At 44.8% G+C, this 20323-nt stretch overlaps 1 protein-coding gene across 6 annotated transcripts in view; it reads left to right on the top strand.

Moving 5' to 3' along the window:
• CDON (cell adhesion associated, oncogene regulated) overlaps nt 1-20323 on the top strand; it is a 55571-nt gene that overhangs the window by 33496 nt on the left and 1752 nt on the right. For all 6 annotated transcript variants that reach the window (XM_042800441.1, XM_042800440.1, XM_042800442.1 and 3 more), the window contains 9 exons: nt 423-597; nt 1682-1810; nt 3453-3659; nt 4427-4608; nt 7021-7126; nt 10313-10435; nt 11979-12206; nt 13305-13579; nt 15984-16063. In XM_042800441.1, coding sequence (XP_042656375.1) covers nt 423-597; nt 1682-1810; nt 3453-3659; nt 4427-4608; nt 7021-7126; nt 10313-10435; nt 11979-12206; nt 13305-13579; nt 15984-16063 — 1505 coding nt within the window. The remainder of the gene's footprint in view (nt 1-422; nt 598-1681; nt 1811-3452; nt 3660-4426; nt 4609-7020; nt 7127-10312; nt 10436-11978; nt 12207-13304; nt 13580-15983; nt 16064-20323) is intronic.

The raw sequence follows: 20323 nt of genomic DNA, 5'->3' as shown, positions 1-20323 counted from the left end.
ATGGTTGAGGGAACATATCTTTCTCATTAGGATGCTGGGTTCAGCCTTTAATGTCACGCACACTGCCAGCTAAAGGCTGACTGAAGTCTTTCAAATTATTTGGTCTCTCGCTAGTTTTAGCCGCAAGTGGAAATGACCCTTTTTTTTTTCCAAAAACAAGCGCGTCCGTGTGTATGGAGAGGGAAAATACGTTGAATTTATCGAAGGAGCACTAGGAAGGTATGTGCAGAAGTGCTGATTTGTGGCAGAAGCAATTGGAAGCAAAGCACAGGGAGATCCAGGAGGGCAGAAGGAGTTCTGGCGAGCGGCAGAGGAGCTTTGGGATGCTTGTGTGCACGAGCGCTGAGGGATTTGGCGCGTTGCGTTGGGTTCCGCGCAATTCGGTGCGGACGCTGAGCTTTTTCTCTCCCTGCCCTGTGCAGCTGGACGACAGCGTCAGCGCGGCGGGAAGCTGGCACACCGTGCGTGTCCCTGGCAGCGAGAACGAGCTGCGCCTCACCGAGCTGGAGCCTGCCAGCCTGTACGAAGTCTTGATGGTGGCGAGGAGCGCCGCGGGTGAAGGCCAGCCGGCTATGCTGACGTTCCGCACCAGCAAAGGTGGGTGCAGCGCAATGTTCCCTGTGTCCTAGGCGTTTGAGAGGACATTGCTTTAAATCGCACCAGCTGTACGTTTGCTAAGCCATACATGAAATGCTGTGCAGCTTAGTTGCTAAAGAACAGCCTCTAATAGCTAATGTAGCTGTAGGGCAAACTTTCCTGAGTGTTACCAGGGCTGTTGGTAAGTAAGAAACTATTAAAAGCTTGGTAATATTATTTTTGGTATGATTATTAAGACTTATCCTGTAAGGTTCCCCTTGCTTACAGAAGCTAAGTCTGTCCTTGTTCAGGTTTTTCAGAGTATCCCAAAAGAAACTCTCTGCACCATCACGTTTTCATATATCAACAGGACTGCTTCTGGTTTGCTTTGCAGACACCTCAGTGAAAAATCTTTCAGCTGACCAGGAGCCAGCTGTTTTGATAGTGACGTGCAGACAGCAACAAGCGAAAGAGCATTTCTAATCAAAGTAATTTTTTTTTTTATTTCAAGCTTGGACGCTGGTGGCTGTACTCTTAAGCCTGCAAACAATCGGATATTTTTCATACTAATGTATAAGAACAGGATGGCTTAAAATTTTATTAAGAAAGTAACATATTTGTGAAATCCGTGAACTCATACGTATGTACTGCCACAGGCCAAAAGTCCGCTCAGCCCAGTGTCCTGGGTCCAGCTGTGGCCACGTGCAGCTTCCACAGCATTTTTATTGAGTCTCTTCCTCTAGGCATGGATTTCAGTGTGCAATTTTCACACCTTGCTGTGATTTTTTTTTTTTTTTTCTTTTGTGCTGAGAGAGGGCTTTGAAACCCAGGCAGGAGCCAGTGGCATCGCCGCAAAGGGCAGTCCTGCAGGTGTTATGTCATTTATTCACAACACAGGCGTTCCTGGCTGGTAAAGGCAGTCTCCTTTCTGGCTCCCCTGAAGAAACCACCAGACTGCTAGCCCAACTGTTTAGCTTGTGATTTGGAGCCAGGGCTTGGGCTGTAGCGAGTGATCTTGTGGACGGGAGCGTATTGTGAGAGGCAATGAACAGCATTTTCTTATCCGGTCCCTGAGCTAATGTGCTGTATATCAAATCCTTCTTAGAAAGAGCATCATCTTCAAAAAACACTCAGGCTCCAGCCCCACCAGTAGGCATTCCTAAACACCCCGTTGTTCATGAAGGGACAAATAATTTCGGTGTCATCCTTCCAGACCTGTCTCGACACAGCGGAGGTAGGTGTATGGATGGTTTGTAACCCACATACTCAAAGTTGCGTTGCAGACGGATGCATCTCATTCCACTTGTGCTTATTACAGCTCCAGGTGCCTGCATTACCTCTTGTATTTCCTATGTATTCCCTAGCCTTCTTTGATCCAGGTATTTTTCCTCTCTTGTGGGACTTCTGTGAGTGAGGTCAGGTATCTGCCAGGTTTTCTGTTCTGCTGTATGCTTCCAGAATAAAAGATCGTAGCTCGTGCTTTTGGGATTAATTGAAAGGTTACCTCGCTCCAGTCAGCGAGTTAGCATTTTAAATACCTGCCTTGATACCTCGGGTTTCCGCAGCAATGTTAAGTCACCTAGTAGTAGTGCATTTCTTACAGACTTTGGCATCTGTGGTGGGGTATTTGAAACTATGAATTTAGCAAATGCATGCCCTAATCTAGTGAACATATAATATTTCTAACGATGCTGTTATCTGCATGTATGGCTCTCAAAAAATAAGATTTTTCACATATCACCCATTTTCTTGCTCATTTTTAAACTTGCAGTTGCTTTTTGCTGAATACTCTGGCTTTCTTTTTGCTTCCACTGTGAAAGATGCAGAGGAAGAAGGGAAATGGGAGATGCCCGTGTCAGAGTTTTAAGTTCTCAGAGTGGCTTATATCTGTTCTGAATGTTTTCCTGTGGCTTCCCAGGGATGAGCTTATCTTTGATGGCAAGAATATACAACCACTTTCCAGTAGATGTGATTTTTAGCCTGGTTTCCAGTGAAAACATTATGTTCATAGTCCTTTTTGTCATCACCCCACCCTTGGAACTCATTGACCTGATTCAGCAGATTCACTCAGGGTCTGAGATCTCAAAGGTGACTTGGTATGTAAATTTTTGGGTAAAATCAAAGGTGAGTGGAGAGGTTTAGTAATACAGGCGAGGAGCTGAGCATTGCATGCGCGTGGCAGCGCTAAATACCAGAGGAGCCGCACAAGGGGACACCTTACGTGTGCCCAGCTGCAAATGCTCAGCCTGCTTTGTGCTCCCAGAGCTGCTGTTGCTTGCTCAGTTCCTCCTCTCATCAGTGACTGGCTCTGTGTTAATGAATACAAGCTAGTTTAGTAAAGGCTTACAGCTCTCATCAGTTGTCATAATGGTCGTAACCAGATTTACTAACACTGCCTCTTTCCGTTCTCTCTGTTCCACTGCTGTCTGTAACTTCAAGTGAGTCCAGTAAGTATATCATTTGTTGCATGCTTTCTTTGCTCTTCGTTCTCATTTCTCTGGCAATACAGCGCTCGTTAGCGTGGGTGGGTCAAAGTCCCACTGGGTCAGGGGGGAATTTTGGGGTTTGGAAAATGATAACCAAATTTTTCCTGTTTACTTAGTATGTGTTTCTGCTTCCGTGTAGAGATGGGTTGAGGTAATCAAAATCAATGCGCTGTTGCACTATTACATTGATCAAATGATTCCCCTGTTTTCTACTCTTCAAGCATCTTTCTCAGAAGAGCAAGGAGAATAGTTATTACAGGAGGATTTAAGGTTCTCCTTGTTAATACGTGAAGTCTAACTTAATCATCAGCAACTAGTTTAATCGGTTGCTACAGAAAATGGAAGTTTCAGCTGACTCTAATCCTCTTCTAACTGAATTTCTCATTTCAGTTCCAGAAGCTCCTGACCGACCCACAATCTCCACAGCATCAGAGTCATCCGTCTATGTCACATGGATACCACGAGCGAATGGTGGCTCCCCCATTACTGCCTTTAAAGTGGAGTATAAACGCCTGGGTCGAAACAGTGACTGGCTAATTGCAGCTGATAACATTTCTCCTTCTAAGCTCTCTGTGGAAGTTCGTAACTTGGAGCCAGGTATTAAAAATTGTCTTCACTTCAGCAGTTTTTGGTGTTGTCTTTGATTAGATGACTGCACTCCTGCTGAGAGAATACTGCAACTCTTTGGCTGTTTCATTTTTCTCTTCTGCTTGGTTTATTCTGTTTCTGGTCAGTTAGGGTTTTTTGTTTTGTTGTTTTGGTTTTTTTTTTTTTTTTTTTTTTTGTGTGTGTGTGGAATAGGAGCTCATTACATGAATGCAAGTTGATTTCTGGCTTTCCAAGTGGAAAAAAACCCCACCATAATTCAGTACTTTTTCATGTGGAGAGGAGGGCTGTGTATTATTGCTATTTTTAACTTAATTGTCCTTTTAGTAAGCACTCAGAATGAAAAAGGAGAAAAACGCATTAATGGAAAAACGTCTGTCCTGATTTCTCCCAGTGACCAGCCCTGAAAGCTCAGGGAAAGAGCGCAAGAATAGGGGGAGCAGACGACGATAGGTGTCCTTTGAAACATCTTCTCAGTGCCCACTAGTTTGCCGTTTAGGGACTTCCTGAGCTGATAGAGCCATCTCCCTCTCTGTGTGTAATAGCCTTTGGATTTTTTTTGAGTGAATTTCCCTGATTACTTCTAGAAGCTGTTTATATTTCTGATGTCCCCATTAGTCTGTGGCCATGAGTCCTATGTTTTTTTCTAATTGGATGTTGTGCAAAAAGTACTTCCTAATCTGTTTAGTCTCTCCTTGAATCCTGTTTCTATTTCTTGTTTTGCTACCACGTCTTTCTTTCACTTTTTCCCTTAAAAGGAGAAATGTATAGGTTCCGTGTGATTGCTGTGAACAATTATGGGGAGAGCCCACGCAGTGCAGCATCGCGCCCTTACCAAGTAGCCGGATTCACCAGCCGGTTTTCCAACCGCCCTATCACAGGACCTCACATTGCTTATACCGAAGCCATCAGCGACACTCAGATCATGCTAAAATGGACGGTAGGTATAATATAACTGTCTCCTGTTCTCACAGTTGCAGGCCAATTTTTACTGGTTTGGCTCTCAAGTCGTGAGTGGCTTCCCCCTGCCGAGACTGAGATAATCTTTTTCCTAGAAGAGGGCTAAGGTACTTCATGCTGGTTTGGTAGAACTGGGCAACTTAATGGGCCATATGCCTCTTGAGCCCTTTGCCCTCCATTTCCAAATCCTTTTTCCTCCTCCAAGACAGCCCTGTGAGCTGTTTGCTGCCTTTTAAGCTGTCTCCCAGCCTCCCTCCACTTCGCTCGCCCCTTCTAACTCCCCGGGGATACCACGCACCGCCGCCTCGGGTTACGCCAGATGTAAGCCCAACTGGCAGCTCCAGTGAAAGCCCGCGCCCGCCTCAGTCCACCTGCTTTGGGACAGACATATCAAGAGGCACCAGTGGGCTTAACTCTGTCCAAACCACTGCTCATGCCATGAGTTGCGAGCGAGTTGGCTTCGTTTCCTGCAATTCCTGCTGCTTTTGTCAATCCAGGCTGTGATGGCTGGAAGTGGGCACTGCGTTTAAAACCTGCCATCTTCTCCTGCATCCAGTAGAGGTTTCACGTTAGAGACATATTTTCCTTTCCCCTGTTACCTCGTCTTTTGTAAACAAGTACTTTAAAGTTCTTATTGAAACCCACAGAAATTCTTTGCTCTTGTTTTGAAATCTAACCCCCTGGTATACTTTGGAGGATTTAACGTGTAGAGTTTCCAGTGTTAGTTTGCTCTGCTAGCTCAGCCTTAAGAGATGTTAAGGATAATAAACTTAAAATAACCTCTAGTTCCTCAGGAGGCTGCATAACTTAAAGTAAAATACTCTTGAGCTGAATTTTAGAGTGATCTTAACTCTTTCTGAAGTAAAAATGGTCTTAACTTTTCCATTTCCATTAATCACACAAATTTTCAGGCCATTCATGGTCAAACCCTAGCTGACACATTGGGAAGAGATGTGGGAGGAGAGTGTCAGCCCCAGCTCAGTCTTTTGTCCCCATGCTGCCCTTCTTTTCTTGCCTGGCCTGAGGAGTTCAGTGGCGGAGAGCTCTCCTGGAGCCCTGTGACCTCAATGCCAGGGGTTCTCACGTGTGTCTGCACATCCACAGCAATTGATAACCCTCTTTTTGTTGTAGCTTCTGTGAAAACTTCCCCCTACACCTGGCTTGCACAAACTTACTAAAAAAAAAATATATTTCAAGGTGATCAGAAAGATTTATATACTGGTTTGGGTTGGCAGGGCCCTTAAAGCCCCCCCAGTGCCCCCCCCTGCCCCGGACAGGGCCCCCTTCCCCCAGCCCAGGGGGCTCCCAGCCCCGTCCAACCTGGCCTTGAACCCTTCCAGGGAGGGGGCAGCCACAGCTGCTCTGGGCACCCTGGGCCAGCACCCTCACAGGGAAGAGTTTCTTCCTCAGATCTAATATAAATCTCCCCTCTTTCAGTTTAAAACAAATTACCCCTCGTCCTACCCCCACCCCACCTTCCCTGCCCCCCCTTTAAGCCCTGGGAGGCCGCTCGAAGGGCTCCCCGGAGCCTTCTCTTCTCCAGGCTGAACCCCCCCAACTCTCTCAGCCCGGCCCCCCAGGGGAGCTGCTCCAGCCCCCCCAGCATCTCCGTGGCCTCCTCTGGCCCCGCTCGAGCAGCTCCGTGTCCTTCTGCTGTTGGGGGCCCCCGAGCTGGCCCCAGCACTGCAGGGGGGTCTCCCCAGAGCGGAGCAGAGGGGGACAATCCCCCCCCCGGCCCTGCTGCCCCCCCTGCTCTGGCTGCAGCCCAGGGCACGGGTGGGTTCTGGGCTGCCAGTGCACGGGGCTGCCCCACGGGCAGTTTTCCCCCCACCAACCCCCCCAGCCCCTCTCCTCGGGGCTGCTCTCCAGCCACCCCTCGAGGGCCCAGCCTGGGTCTGTGCTGGGATTGCCCCGACCCACGGGCAGGCCCTTGCCCTTGGCCTTGTTGAACCCCAGGAGGTTTGCCCGGCCCCCCCTCCCCAGCCTGCCCAGGCCCCTCGGGATGCCACCCCTGCCCCCCCCAGCGTGTCCCCCACCGCCCAGCTCGGTGCCGCTGGGGAGCTTGCTGAGGGTGCCTCGATCCCGCTGTCCCCGTCACTGTCAAAGCTGTGGAACAGCTCCGGGCCCGGTCCCCACCCCTGAGGAACGCCGCCCGTCCCCGCTCTCCACCCGGACACGGAACTGTTGGCGGCAGCTCCTTGCGTGCGCCCGTCCAGCCGCTGATCGGCAGGGTGCTCCATCCCTCAGACCCGCGTCTCTCCCGTTTAGAGACGGGGACGTCGTGCAGGACAGCGGCAGGTGCTTGCCACAAGTGCGAGACAGCGATGACAGCTCAGCAGGACTCAGTTACAATTCTTCTTCTCTAACGCAGTCTTTCAAAATTTTCTTTCAGTATATTACATCAAGCAACAACAACACCCCCATCCAAGGATTTTATATCTATTACCGGCCTACGGACAGTGACAATGATAGCGACTACAAGAGGGATATCGTAGAAGGTATGATGCAGTATATGTATGCTTAATAGCATTACTCAGTGGGGAAGAACATCGTGTAGCCCTGTTGGCTGTGTTTATATGAAATCTAAACTGCTTTTCCCAAACTAAGTCTTTACAATATATTTCACAGAAGTAGGTATCTCAACTACATAACGTCAAGTTCTGCCCACACATGAACTTGCTTTTTTCCTTCTGAAGCCTATTCTACGTGGAAACTTGAGAACTAAATACTGGTTTTAAGTTTGTCTTGTTATACTGCTGCAAATCCTTAATGTAGATCTGTTTAAACTCGTTTGGCTTAAAGTAGTTGAGTAGAGAGAAAGCAGCGTAAATGAGATTTAACCTGGAGTAAGCGCATCTGTGTTACAGACTGTACTAACAACTATCTGGCTTTTAAAATTATTTACCACAGCATGGATTTTTCTAAGGTACCTTGTGTGGAATTGCCCTTCACTCCTCTTACCTTGTTTAATTGCTTATCCTGCTATAAGGAAGTTACTTTTAGCCTCAAGTGCTGTAGTACGCTGCAAATGCAGGTATGTTTGTGCCTCATTTTGCCTTTTAATCAGGTTATTTTTTTCCCCTGTGCATATTAGATCATCATTTTCCTGGAAGAAGTTATTAGATAATGTCTATATTAGTCCAGAAGTGGAAAACCCTTTTAAAAATATTTTACTTAATGTCCTTATTGCTTGGGCTGAGTAAACGTAGTGATCTCATTCTGTCCCGATGACGTTAATTATTTTTCCCCCTCATTTATTTCAGTTACAAGAGGAATGGGCCTTTATTTTGAAAATTTCCCTCTGCTGGACAATACTCTGCATAGTACTTTGATGCATGACATAAGCTTTTACACACTATAAAGCTATTAAAGATCCAGAGTTTCGGCTCAGAGGATTGCTTTAAAGAAGCTTAGGCAGTCTGCACCTTCATCTGCAGATGTATTTTAGCCTTTGCTAGACAGAACTCGTGTGTTTATAAATCTTATACACTAAGCAGTTAGTTGTTTAAGTGGGCTCCACTGTGCTGTGAAATTAGCTTGTTTCTGATTTTTTTTCCAAGAGTGTGTGTGTGTATTGAACTCTTTGTGGCAGTCTGAAGCCATTAGCAGCTGCTCTGCTCTGCCAAAGCCTGGAACAGAAACTCATTTGGTGGAAATATTTAAACTTAAACTTTTCTTTCCCTTAAATTAGCTTTTTTGAGAGGGAGGGGAAAAAGAGAGCTATTTTCAATTAAAGTGTGATTGGAAGCATTTGATATGAAATATGTAGAGAAACATGTGACTTAAGGTATTTTTGCCATAAATCATTTGTTCTCCACTCTTTTCCCTCTGTTACCTTTGAATTAATCTGTCTGTTTTTTGACAGGGAATTTTATCTTGAAATGACTGCATGAGTTGTGGAAAAAGTGTTGTGAAGCCTATATTAGCTAAGTACTTGCCGTAGGCTTTCCTTACTGTTTCCTGTTAAGTCTTGTCTTTCGAGACATTCAAAACTCTGCAGAAAAAAAAATTTTTTTTTTCCTTATAAATACCGCTACAGGCAAAATCAGATTTTATTTAAAGAAAAAAAAAAAAAAAAAAAAAGCTTGACTCAGATGGCTCCTCGGTATCTTTCAGCAGCTTTAAGCAAAAGCAAAGCAAAATCAGCCCTGTCCTGCATTGATGGTCTGAATTTCTCCCTTTCGAGGGTCCTGAAGATTGAATTTTAAATGTAAATGCAGTCTGATGTCAGTTGTTTAAATGTTTTTCCTTGCTAATGGTGCACGAAGAGGACAGTTAAAGTGCCTGTACTGATTCCAGTTCCACTAATGGTTTGAAGCGGAAACCTAAAACCTGGTGTAGTAATTACGAAAGGAATGCTTGGGGGTGGGGGCGACGGGAAAACCGAGTATGAATCTTGGGAAAACGTGCGATTTAGGGAAAGGCCGGTTCCAGCTTCAGCCGGGGCTTGTCTGCCCTCACTGGAGACACCCAGCGTGCGAGGGATGGAGCTCAGACTGTCCAGTGCATCCCCTCCTGAAACCCCCTAACTGAGATGGGGTCCTCCTGGGTACCCTCTGCCCCTTTTTCAGCCAGGCAGGGGTATCCACACCTGGGCTGGGGTCCCGGAGAAGCTCGACCAGAGTCGTGGTGACGGCCCTCGCCAGCTGAGCAGGCTTTATTTTTTTTTATTAATGCTTAAATCAGTAGGTGGTATGACAGTTTCCTAGAAACAGTGGAAACAGTTCAAGGTGGTATTTTCCAAGAGGGATTAAGAGTGCTCAAATAGTTAATTAAACTCAAAAAAAAAAAAAAAAAAAAGTTGCTGTTTATTAAAATTTGTCACAAGCCCGTGAAAGTAAAAACTGAGAGTGATTTATATTGAAGTGCTCAGTACTTCAGGAGGGTGTCTAAATGAAATGCTGGCCAGGAGCCAGAGATGACAAAACCATCCTATTAGAGAAGATTTCTTGGCTTGGGATCTGTCTCTGCAGGGGCAGGCAGCGCGAGAGCGAGCCTCGCTGTCTCATTTTGTTTCCTAGTATGTTTAATAAAATGCACGTTCAATTATTTGCGGTTTTGGCTAAGTTGAGCAACACAGATGTATCCTTCCTGTAAAAAACGGGTGGCTTCAGTCGGTACCTCGCATCTCTAGGGTTCCTGCAGGATTGCAGATTGGAAGAGAGGGTCTTACCGTAGTGAAGTTTGTCCCTGTCTCAAGTTTAATCTGTTTTCGGCGCCAGTTTTGCCTTGTTACTTGCCCTGCTTATTGAAAATAGCTAGCGTAACCCATCCTAAACCCATCCCTTCAGCAGTTTCCTGTTTAAGATGCACAGAGCCGCTGTTGATTTTTAAATGTACAGATGCTGGAAGCTTGGATGTCTGTTTTTTGAGTTTAGTGACTTCTGGTTTTTGTAGAGAAAGATTTAATTTTTTTAAAAATCACTTGAAAATACTGAAAAAATCCCCACTTTTATTCCTCAAAAGGTTCTTCTAAGAATCTATTTCACAAGACAGTGCGAGTCTCAGGATTTCAGATAAGTCACAAATTGTTAATAGAGTTTTGTGCTAACAGGAAAAGCTGCAATACCCCTGTGCTTTATACAGAAATACGCTGCGACGTACTTGTACCTAATTCTGGCTCTTTAAAATAAATGAAATGCAGTTGAGGTTTTTTTTTTTTTTTTTTTTCCCTCCCCCCATAGGTACGAAGCAATGGCACTTGATAAATCACCTGCAGCCAGAAACATCTTACGACATTAAAATGCAGTGCTATAACGAAGGTGGGGAGAGCGAGTACAGCAACGTGATGATCTGCGAAACCAAAGGTGCGTGCCCGAACGGCGCGTCCGCCGGCCTGCGGGCCCGCGCGAAGGTGGCGTGTCATGGCACCAGATATCTGCTGCCTTGCAATTTTTTTTTTTTTTTGCGGTGCAAAAGTCAGCTGCGATGAAGACTGTAATTTTCTGGAATGTTTTGGAGGATTGTTTTGTCTCCCGAAGCTGGGATTGTTTTGAGCATACGGAAACTGATACACTGCACTCCCGAGAAAGGCTGTTAGCAAAGCTCTGCAGATTTGCCTGGCCTAAGAGATAGTATTGTTGTTCTGAGTTGGTGGTGGTTGTTTTTTTCCTTCTGCTGTGCTGATAGCCTCTCGTTAGGAGACAACCATGCTCTTGAAGATGACAGAATTGATTTGTATGTCTGTTTTATGTCTTTGGGGCTCTGTGACACGTTGTATAAGTGCAGACCACAGCAATTGATGGTTATGTTGGCTGCCTCCATCGCTAATCCTGCATGCCTCTGGCACAAAGTTTGTACTGTTCTCTGGAAGTGTCAGATATGGCAGTCACATTTATTTTGCAAAGAATTCCTGTCTCCTTTAATCTCTAAAACCAAGTAAGGCTGTAAAGGGAGAATGCAGACAGTAAACTTCAAATGCAGTGCCATGAAAAAATGTTTTTAAAACAACAAAAAAAAAAGCCCCCCAAAAAGCCCTCTAGGAGCGGAAGCATCGAAATTTAGCTAGGTTAGTAGTGAAGCCTTTGAAAGAAGGGCTGGGAGCTGTAGGGTTTCAAGCCTGCATGCACAGTTGGTCTTCCTCCTGCAAGGAATATAACTTTCTTCCCTGATTTTAAAACTGGCAAGATGTAATCTGTCGTTCACACTGACTCTTCCTTAAAAGGCACCTCCTCCAGGTTTACGGGGGTGATCCAGCTTATATAACATATCTGCATGGAGGTGCTTGTGTCTCTCTGGCTAGCTTCACTCCTAAGCCTGGCACCTCCTTTAAGTTTTTAGTGCCAAATTAATCTGAGTTGTGGTGTTCTGAAAACTAATGTAAATTTAATTCCTGGGTTAAACTAGCATCTAGTTTTCAGTGATTTTTTTTTTTTCTGTTCAGCTCTTAGTATCTTCAATAGTATGGTTTTGAAAACAGGGTTAGCAGGGTTCACATCAGATAAAATTAGGTCATCTGGCAGTGGTTAGGCAATAGAAATGCATGTTGTGGTTTTTCCTGACCTCAGAAGTGGAAAGATTTGCGCTCTTTCAAGTTGGGAGTTAGTGCAGCTCTAGCCATGCGTATGTCGAGCTGCTCGTTAAAGTTTTGAGTGACCTCAATGAGCGGGTTAGCAAGCTGGATAATAACCATTTTCCAAGGCAAATAGTTATTACCCAATAGTAAGGTTGGTCTTCTCGTTATAGGTTTTAATATTGACTTGGAAGCTTTCTTTTTGAGGCATTAGGATTCTAACTCAGCAGTAATTATTTTCACTTCTAGATGTGGTGTTTTTTTTGTTTTTTTTTTTTTTTTTTATTACGAAGACGCATTTAGCGAACGTACCCGTACTTGTCTCTTATTTCATGCAGTGAAACGCATGCCGGGAGCATCCGAATACCCTGTGAGGGACCTGAGTACGCCACCAAATCCCCCTGACCGTGCTGGGGGAAGCGGAGCTGGGCCTTCCAACGGCCCCGTTCGGAGCAGTGACATGCTGTACTTGATCGTGGGCTGCGTCCTCGGGGTGATGGTTCTTATTCTCATCGTTTTCATTGCCATGTGCCTGTGGAAGAACCGTCAGCAAAACGCCATGCAGAGTGAGGTTTTTTTTGGTTTTTTTTTTTTTTTTTGTTCGTTTTGTTTCTTTTCACAATGAAAATATTATCAGAGTAAAATTAGTAATGTTCATATTACATTTTAGGAATGCCTGTTATAAGCCAACTGGCATTTCTTTACAGACTCGTACCTTCTGGGTGCACCCCAGGTGAAGATGTGGGGGTTTTTTTTAAGAGCGGCGCTCTCCATTTCTTCGCGTTGGTGCTCACTGCCCTGCTGCATTGCTGCACAGTTCTGCTGCTGCTGTTGCACCCAAAGAATGGTGTGTGCAATGCCTGGGCAAAGTTTCTTCAGCTTATGTTTAACTTTAAGCACCTGCGTAGGTTTCTGCCGATTGCAGTGGCAGAACCTGTGTGTAATCTTAAGTACTTTGTAAAACGTGGAGACTTAAACCCCAGATCTCTCCCTCTCGTGCGTGTATCTGGAAGGAAAGAGAACTTGCAGCACTTGGAGACCGAGTCCCTTGTTACCTCTCAGTCCCTTTGCAATAAAATGGAGTTCGACCTCCAGGTCTCTTAGAGAAGTGTTAATAAGGAAAACCTGCCAGTTTGCAAGTAGGAGCCTTGAGCAGACGCACCGGAGATTAAGCGTGCTTTGCAAGGTGCTCTGTACCCACCAAATGGTTCTGTGCTAGTAGTCTTCTCTGTTCCTAATGCATGAATCAGCCTTGCTCTTTCCACAGCCTGTGGCTATTTTTAAGTGCCTTTACTCTGACAAAGAGAAATGAAACAAAACTTCTTGCAAGATAAGATAGTGTCTTCAACTGCAGCCCAGAGATATCTTCTGGAAGTATTTTTTAGCAGATAGCAGAGGGCCTATTGGTGATACAGATGACCAGTTTTTAGGTTGCTCTTTGTAGTGCCTGACATCAGCTGAGTTCTTTCAGTTCAACATTCCTTGTCTGTTGTCCAGGGTGTGGCTGTTTTCGATTTCCACATTTGTACACTAAACACTTGAATATTACAGTTAATTTATAAAAGCTGTAGAAAGAGAAAATAAGTTTCTTCTGTGTCTTAGAGATGCTCGTTTAGCTTCTCATTTGGCAATAAATATGCTTTTGGTAATAATGTCTTTTGCAGAATATGACCCTCCTGGCTATCTCTATCAAGGGGCAGATATCAATGGGCAAATGATTGAGTACACGACCTTACCCGGCACAAGCCGAGTCAACGGCAGCATCCACGGAAACTTCCTAAGCAACGGTGGCCTCAGCAACGGCTGTCCACATCTCCATCATAAAGTTGCTAACGGAGCTAATGGCATCATGAATGGAGGGGCTGGACTGTACCCAGGGCACACCAACTCCCTGTCCAGGACACACGTGGACTATGAACATCCCCACCATCTTGTGAATGTAAGCTCTTACACCGGGTGGGAGGCTCAGCCTAGAGCTCAGGATTTATTCAGAGGTGGTAGAAGCAGACTTAATTTGGGTGGGGGAAATACTCGTCCATTGATAACAGCCAGTTCCACTAAATTACTTATCCCAGAGGAAGCAACTGGGCTGATACTTCTGATACAAACATCACGGTTTGCATTTGAGAATATCAGATGACAGCAAGAATTCCACTTACTCTGGGAAATCTGCCTCTACCCTCCTCCTAACAGCATGTAAGCTCTGAGAATGCTTCAGTACTGGGCTGAGATACTTTACTTGTACATATGGTATTTCTCAATCTTCAAGTTAAATAGATTTAATTATAGCTGCTTATTCTGCAGCTTTATGGATCACCCGTTTTTCCCCCACCTGTTTCAGATCTGTAACTCTAAGCAATGCTATTAATTATGGCAAAGCACGAATGTAGCAGGAGGTTCCATAAAATGAAATGCCCCATACATCTTGAAATGCAGCAATGTAATAATGCTGTCTTTTCTTTTTCAGTCCCTTGTTTGTGACTGTTGAGACAGGCTCATTTTTTGTTTTGAAATTTAAAATAAAATTAAAAACTAATTTAAGTCTGTGATCCAGCCTTTGTATGCTGTGGAAAAATACTTCATTTGCTGAAATGTGTCCCGTTTCCAAGAGAGAATAATGATTTCATTATTGTCTATGGAAACAGATGGCTTGCATTCAAACTTACTAAACTTACTCAAAACTGTGAACATTGCCCAGGAAAACTGAAAGAAAAAGTTCAAAAGTCTGAATAACCCATGCTGTTTCTGGAGAAAAAAAATGGGGCTATTGTTTGTGTTAGTAATTGAACACAAGCACTTCATTTTATTGAACAACAAATTAGCACTTGCACAGTAGTTGCCACTTCAGTTAACTCCAGCTTTGAGTCCAGACCAGTTGTTTCTTCACCTGATTCTGTCTTTGGTCTTCTTGTGTAGCAAGAAATGCCTTTTTTTAGTTGCTTTCAAGAGCAACTGAGACCTGAAACCGTGGGTTTTGGACTTGTCCATTCTCCCGGTGGGTGAAACTCCCCAGAAGTCTCCAACTGTACAAGATCCTCGGGAAGGGGAGATTTTGCAGTGCTCAAGCTCACCCGAGAGAAAGCTTGGGCCACCTGCGTTGGTGCTTCATCCCTCCTGTTTTATTTATTTTTGGGGGAAGGAAGGAAATACATGTGTGGTAACAGAGGTCCTGGTGCTTGGAGCTCCTCTGCCCCACGAGGTGGAAAGCACAGTGCTGCTGTCCTGCTGCAGATAGTTGACTGGGTTGAGTTTTCCTTTTCTCTCCGCTGTGTTGTAGAAAGTTTTTGAGTCACGCAATCCCTTCCCATGTAGAAGGACTGGGACTGGCATGTGGGTGAGGCAGTGCAGAGGAACAGGATGTCCTCATCCTTGTTAGGACTCTCTTTATTGTTTCATTGATTGGGATAAATGAGGAAGAGAAGCTGGCCAGGATGGCAATCAAGACTAATTAGGCATTTCCTCAGTGCTCCCTGTTGCATTGAGCAGCCTCAAAAACTGAAGGAGAAGACCTGGTTTTGTGGAAATAGGGATTGTTAGAAGTTCCCTACCACTGGAAATCTCAAAAGCCGGGTGAGCTTTCCCAAACTGCTCCCCTCCTGAAACATGGTGTGGTAGCCTGGCTCCGCAGCGCCATTTTCAAGCGACTCCCGCATCAGTGTCCGCCTAGTCTTTAACAATGAGGTATGTGTTAATCTGGGCATTTTTACTTGCTTGTAATGGCCCCTTCAGCCAAAACTAACAACACAAAATCCCTCTCACCCAGAGTCATTGCTGGCTAAGGAATTACCCCATCTGTAAAAATATTAAATGTTTCAAAAATCAGTGTAGCGAAGTAAACCGATCTAATCGGTGTAATTACAGGAAAGTGGGATGGGTTTATGTTGTGACATCAGCCCTGCAAATTTAATACTCAGTCTCCCCGAATGGGCACAGTTTGCTAATGAACAGCAATTTGCTTTCATGTCTGTCATCAATGTTAAAAATAAACATATTTACAGTGTGTTTATTAAATTAAACCTGAGCATATTAAGCTGAAAACAGACCAGGGAAATTACCACATACTTGTCTAAGCTGCAGTTATTTACTTTCCTCTGACACACATGCTGGCAAAAACCCTCCACTTGACTTTGTATAATAGCTTAGTGTTGCCATGCCACGTTATGGGGCACGAATCTGAAGGTTGATAAGGTGATTTAGAGTTTGAAAACAAAGTGAAAGGGCTTTGGGGTGCTAGCTTGAACGGAACTTGCCTCTTCAGTGACTGTCTCTTGGATGTTTGAGTAGTGGTTGATATATTTTTTTTTTTTTAATCTATTTTTTTTTATTAATCTTTCCTGCTGCAGGGTGGTGGGGTGTACACAGCAGTGCCGCAGGCTGACCCCTCGGAGTGCATCAATTGCCGAAACTGCCGGAACAATAACAGGTGATGTAAAACCCGCACAAAGGCGGGGCCGGGGCGAGCGGAAGCCCTCGCTCCGTGCGCTGTGCTGTAGCTGGGGCAAACAAAAGCAGAGAGCTTGAGGCCTGGCTGAGGGCACGGAGGAGCTCGGTGTCAGCATATGCCTTGGAGAGCAGTTGGTGATTGCCCGCAGGATGGAATAAAACAAGTTACTAAACCTCCGGAGCTCATTTTGCTCAACACGTTCCTCTGATGCTCTCTAGGAAGTGAGGCAGGTTGGGCACTGGATTTTTTATTTTTCTTTTTAAACCTTATTTCCTGTGTTTTCTTCAGTTTTGAGATAACAAAATCACTCCATATGGAGTTTGTCAAATAAGATTTAATTGGTCTCCTGTATTTTACATTTCCTGCCATTCTCTTTAAGAACGGCAGCGAACTATAGTTGCAGCTTTGCTTTCACAACGCTGTTCTTTGCAAAACACGGGATTTGAGATTCTTCAGGCCTTCAGGAGCAGTTCGGCTAGCCGTCGTCAGTGTGGGATACATTTTTTTTTTGCATGAGAAAAAGGATTCTTGTATAGAATAAAGGAAAATCCGTCTTCTACATTGTAGCTGGGAGCCTGGATTTTTATCAGGTTTTTCGCTTTTGAAAGTTTTAAAGAATATCCTTCCAGGCTTCTGACTAAATATCTGGTTATTTTAATGACTAAAAATAGGATTGAAAGTGAGACATGCTGGCCTGCTCTGACTGCGACATTCTGGATTTTTTCAATCATACTTTGCATTTTCTCTCTCACTCTAATTGCCGGCTGCCTTTAGGTGTATATCTGGAGTAGCGGAGTTGAAATTAAGCTGCTGTTGAAGACAGAAAAGATGTTCGCTTTATTTTCACGGCTTTCTTTTTTAAAATAGAACTTAGAATAGGCTTTAAATTCTTCCTCCTTCCATGAATATATGCATGATACTGTGATGGAGACAGCCTGGGCTCGCTGTGTCTGGATCAGTGTCATGGCTGGTCTCGGGGGAAGGCAAGCTACCGTTTCCCTACAAGCCAATTATCTGTTTTCAAGGCCGGCTGTGTGACAGCAGTCATCAAGATGTGTACGACTGGCTGTAATTTGGAACATGCTGTATGTGTTATGCCATAATTAAGAGTTTGCTTTCCAATTTTAAGCACATTTAAATTTTTAATTGCTCTTTTTTTTTTTTCTTGAGAAATCGGGGAGAATGGGTTCCATCCTCCGCAACTGTACTGTTCCTCCCAGATGGGTCATCAGCAGGATCTGAACTTTGAATTTTCACATCCCTGTTCTATATTTGACTGCTTGATAGAGAAACAAGTTGTCCTTTACAGCTGCCTTACCCCGGAGGGGGCCATTAACCTCCATTTGGCAGGAGAGCTGCGCAGCAGGGACGGCTCCGTTCCCCTCCTGGTGCTGGGGGAATGGAAGGAGGACATGGGAGAGGGGAACAGGGAGGACCAGAAACGTGCCTGAGTATTACACCAGGGGCCAGGGGGCTGGATGTATGGCCAGGGCGAGGAGGAGGAGGAGGAAGGCCTGGTGGGTTAGTGCGCTCGAGTCGGTAGGTTTTGGCAAGTGGGAATTTGGGGCCAGAGCCTTTTCCCCATCTTTGTTGATCCTTGTGGCTACCTCACGCAGGTAAGGGCTGTCCCCTCCATCTGGTCTCCTCTTTGTGCAGAGATGACCCGTGCCTTGTCCCACCCTCGAATTCCTGCACCTTGTGTTCTAACACCAGGCGTGGTAAGAGGAAGGTAGGTTCAAGTGGAAATTCCTCTAGCAGGGTGACAGTTTCTGACTTGTGAGCATTTCAGGTGCACGTGGCCTTGCTCCTGTGTTCCAGCTTGGCGCTGCTAATTCCTAAATGAGCCCATTTCCACTGGGTGCCTGGAGTTGTTGCTGATTTGGGTTGAATTTAGCAGCCGTTTGAATTGTGACCACGTGCAAATGAATCCTAAAGGTTTAGCGTATTCAATAGCTGACTACCGTGGCTGTTTTCAGCAACAGCCATCTCGGAGCAGGTTTTATTATTACAGTGGTGAAAACCCTCGGTCTTCTGTTTAAATTAGCACTTTATGCTCTCGTCACTGCTCGTGGAGGCTTGCCAGAGGTAGAAGCTGCTGAAACGTGGGTACCTGCTTTGCTAGCGTGGACAAAGCCAGTAAGACGAGTGTGGTTTACACTTGTTACATTAGGATTGAGAGCTGATTCCCCCGCCTCCTCCTCCCTTCTCTGGTGCTTTTGCACTAAAACTTGCTAGAATACCTGATAGTTGCAGAGGAATTCACGTTTTTGCAGATTGTTGTTCTTTGCAAATTTTCTGTATTCCGATCAGAAGTCTGAAATACCTATTTCAAATAGAGCAGTACTGGTCTGTTCTTCCCGCTTTTTAGATCTAAATTGTGCTGGTGTGGTCTTATAAATTAAATTAGAGTTTAGTAGGATTTTAGCACCAAGAATCGATAGAAAATGTGTTTTCTGCAGCAAGGATTTTACACCGCTGTTCACACGCGCTCTGTTCTGGATATACCAGTGGCTAGTTTCCATCAAAATGTGGTTATTTAAGCTTAAAAAATTGAACTGCTGTCTTGAAACATCATTCGAGGCTGTACAGTAACAAAGAACTACACTGACCCCTGTATCTTTAAAAATAAACCCCCATAAACATGCAAACCCCAAATACTTGAAATGGATTCCTCTAAGGTTTTCTTTTTTTTTCTTAAATAATAAGTGAGTGGAGTCAAAACCTCTGTGGAAAGAAATGCAAACTAATAAGTGGATTTGTTTGAAGACCAGATGTGTTTCATGTGGATTCTTCAGTGGCTTCTGTGGTATTTTGGTACTTGGAATAATGATTTTGGAGGCAGTTACGGGAGCGGAAGGACAAAATAGGAGAGCGAAGGTTGAAAATGAAGCTTGGTGCTGCTCTGTCCTCGCAGGCTCCTGGGGTGACTGGAGGAATCCCCCCTTGTCCTGCGTGTTGGCTTTGCAAGTGAAACATCTGCCTGAGGGGAAACCTGCTCCGGTTCTTCCTCTAGAAAGTTTGTTTGTCTTATTTGTGGATGTTTTGTTGCTCTTTCAGTTCTGGCAGTATTGATGGCGGTTTCAGGTGAAAATATAAACTGAGGCTCCAAGTGAGTTTGTAGGACAAAGTCCCCTGGGCGTGATGGTTTTGTGCATTGCCGTGACCTTTTTAATGCAATAAAAGTGGGTTTTGGGACTTGGGCTGGACCATACTGTGATTGCCAAGCTTAATGTCTCCCGGTTTTAAATCTGAGTTTAGTACTTCGGTGCTGAGGGCTCAGCTGCTTTCAGCGTAGGCTCTGATGGCTGATAACCTGTCACGGATGATGTCAAAGTCCATCTTCTCCCCCCCACCCCCCCCCCGGTTCAGCAATCAGATCTGTTCAGTTTTGGACCAGAATCACTCTAAAGAAACACGCTGTGCTACCGGATAAGCTAGCACCTGAACAGCCAGATCCCAGGTATCAATTTTGATATTTCAAAATGCCAGCACTTAGGTAGCATCCCAGTAATAACCAGCTACATATAGCAAGATGCATTAGGCTCGTCACCGTGAGCAGAACAGGCGATGGATATATTTAAATTTGGCAGGGGAATAAAAAAAAAAAAAAAAACAAAACAAAACGCTGAGTTGTATCTATATCAGCATATAAAAAAACTGAAGCTTATTTAGCCTTCATTGGGAGCGTTTTGGAGTATCACTGGCTTGCTGTGGGTTTGAACATTGCATCCTTATTTCAATGCTTTTCTTTTATCTGTGGATCCATCTCTGTTCCGCACGGCAGAACGCGGCGCGTTTTGGGGGGAAGTTTCCCAAGGTTAATGGCAGCTGTACAAGTGAACTTCTTGCGGTAATTATGGTTTTGTAGAAAACCACATTGAAGTGTGATTTTTTTTTTTTTTGGGGTTTCTTATGTAGGAATTGCTTATATAAATGTTCGCTGAGGCCTCGTTGTTCACGGGGCTCCAAACACTGTAGGCATTTTCCCTGCTTGCTGCAGTGGTATGCATGTCTCTTAAGGTTCAGCTCCTTTTTGTTTAGAGGTTAAATAGCTTGGCTGTAACAATTGATTTAGCAGTTTAACTTCAGTTTCACAGCCTTTATGCACATATTATAGGGCCACAATCTGAGTTACACAACAGAGGGGGTGGGTTATATTTATAATATTGCATATATTTTTCTAATTTGCACTCACTCCGATAACGATTAGTATTTCTTTTCCGAGGTACTTCAGTTTGC

This window comes from Tyto alba, unplaced genomic scaffold (assembly GCF_018691265.1).
Source record: "Tyto alba isolate M040663 unplaced genomic scaffold, T.alba_DEE_v4.0 Super-Scaffold_32, whole genome shotgun sequence".
Lineage (NCBI taxonomy): Eukaryota > Metazoa > Chordata > Aves > Strigiformes > Tytonidae > Tyto > Tyto alba.
This window is presented reverse-complemented; position numbering and strand designations above follow the sequence as displayed.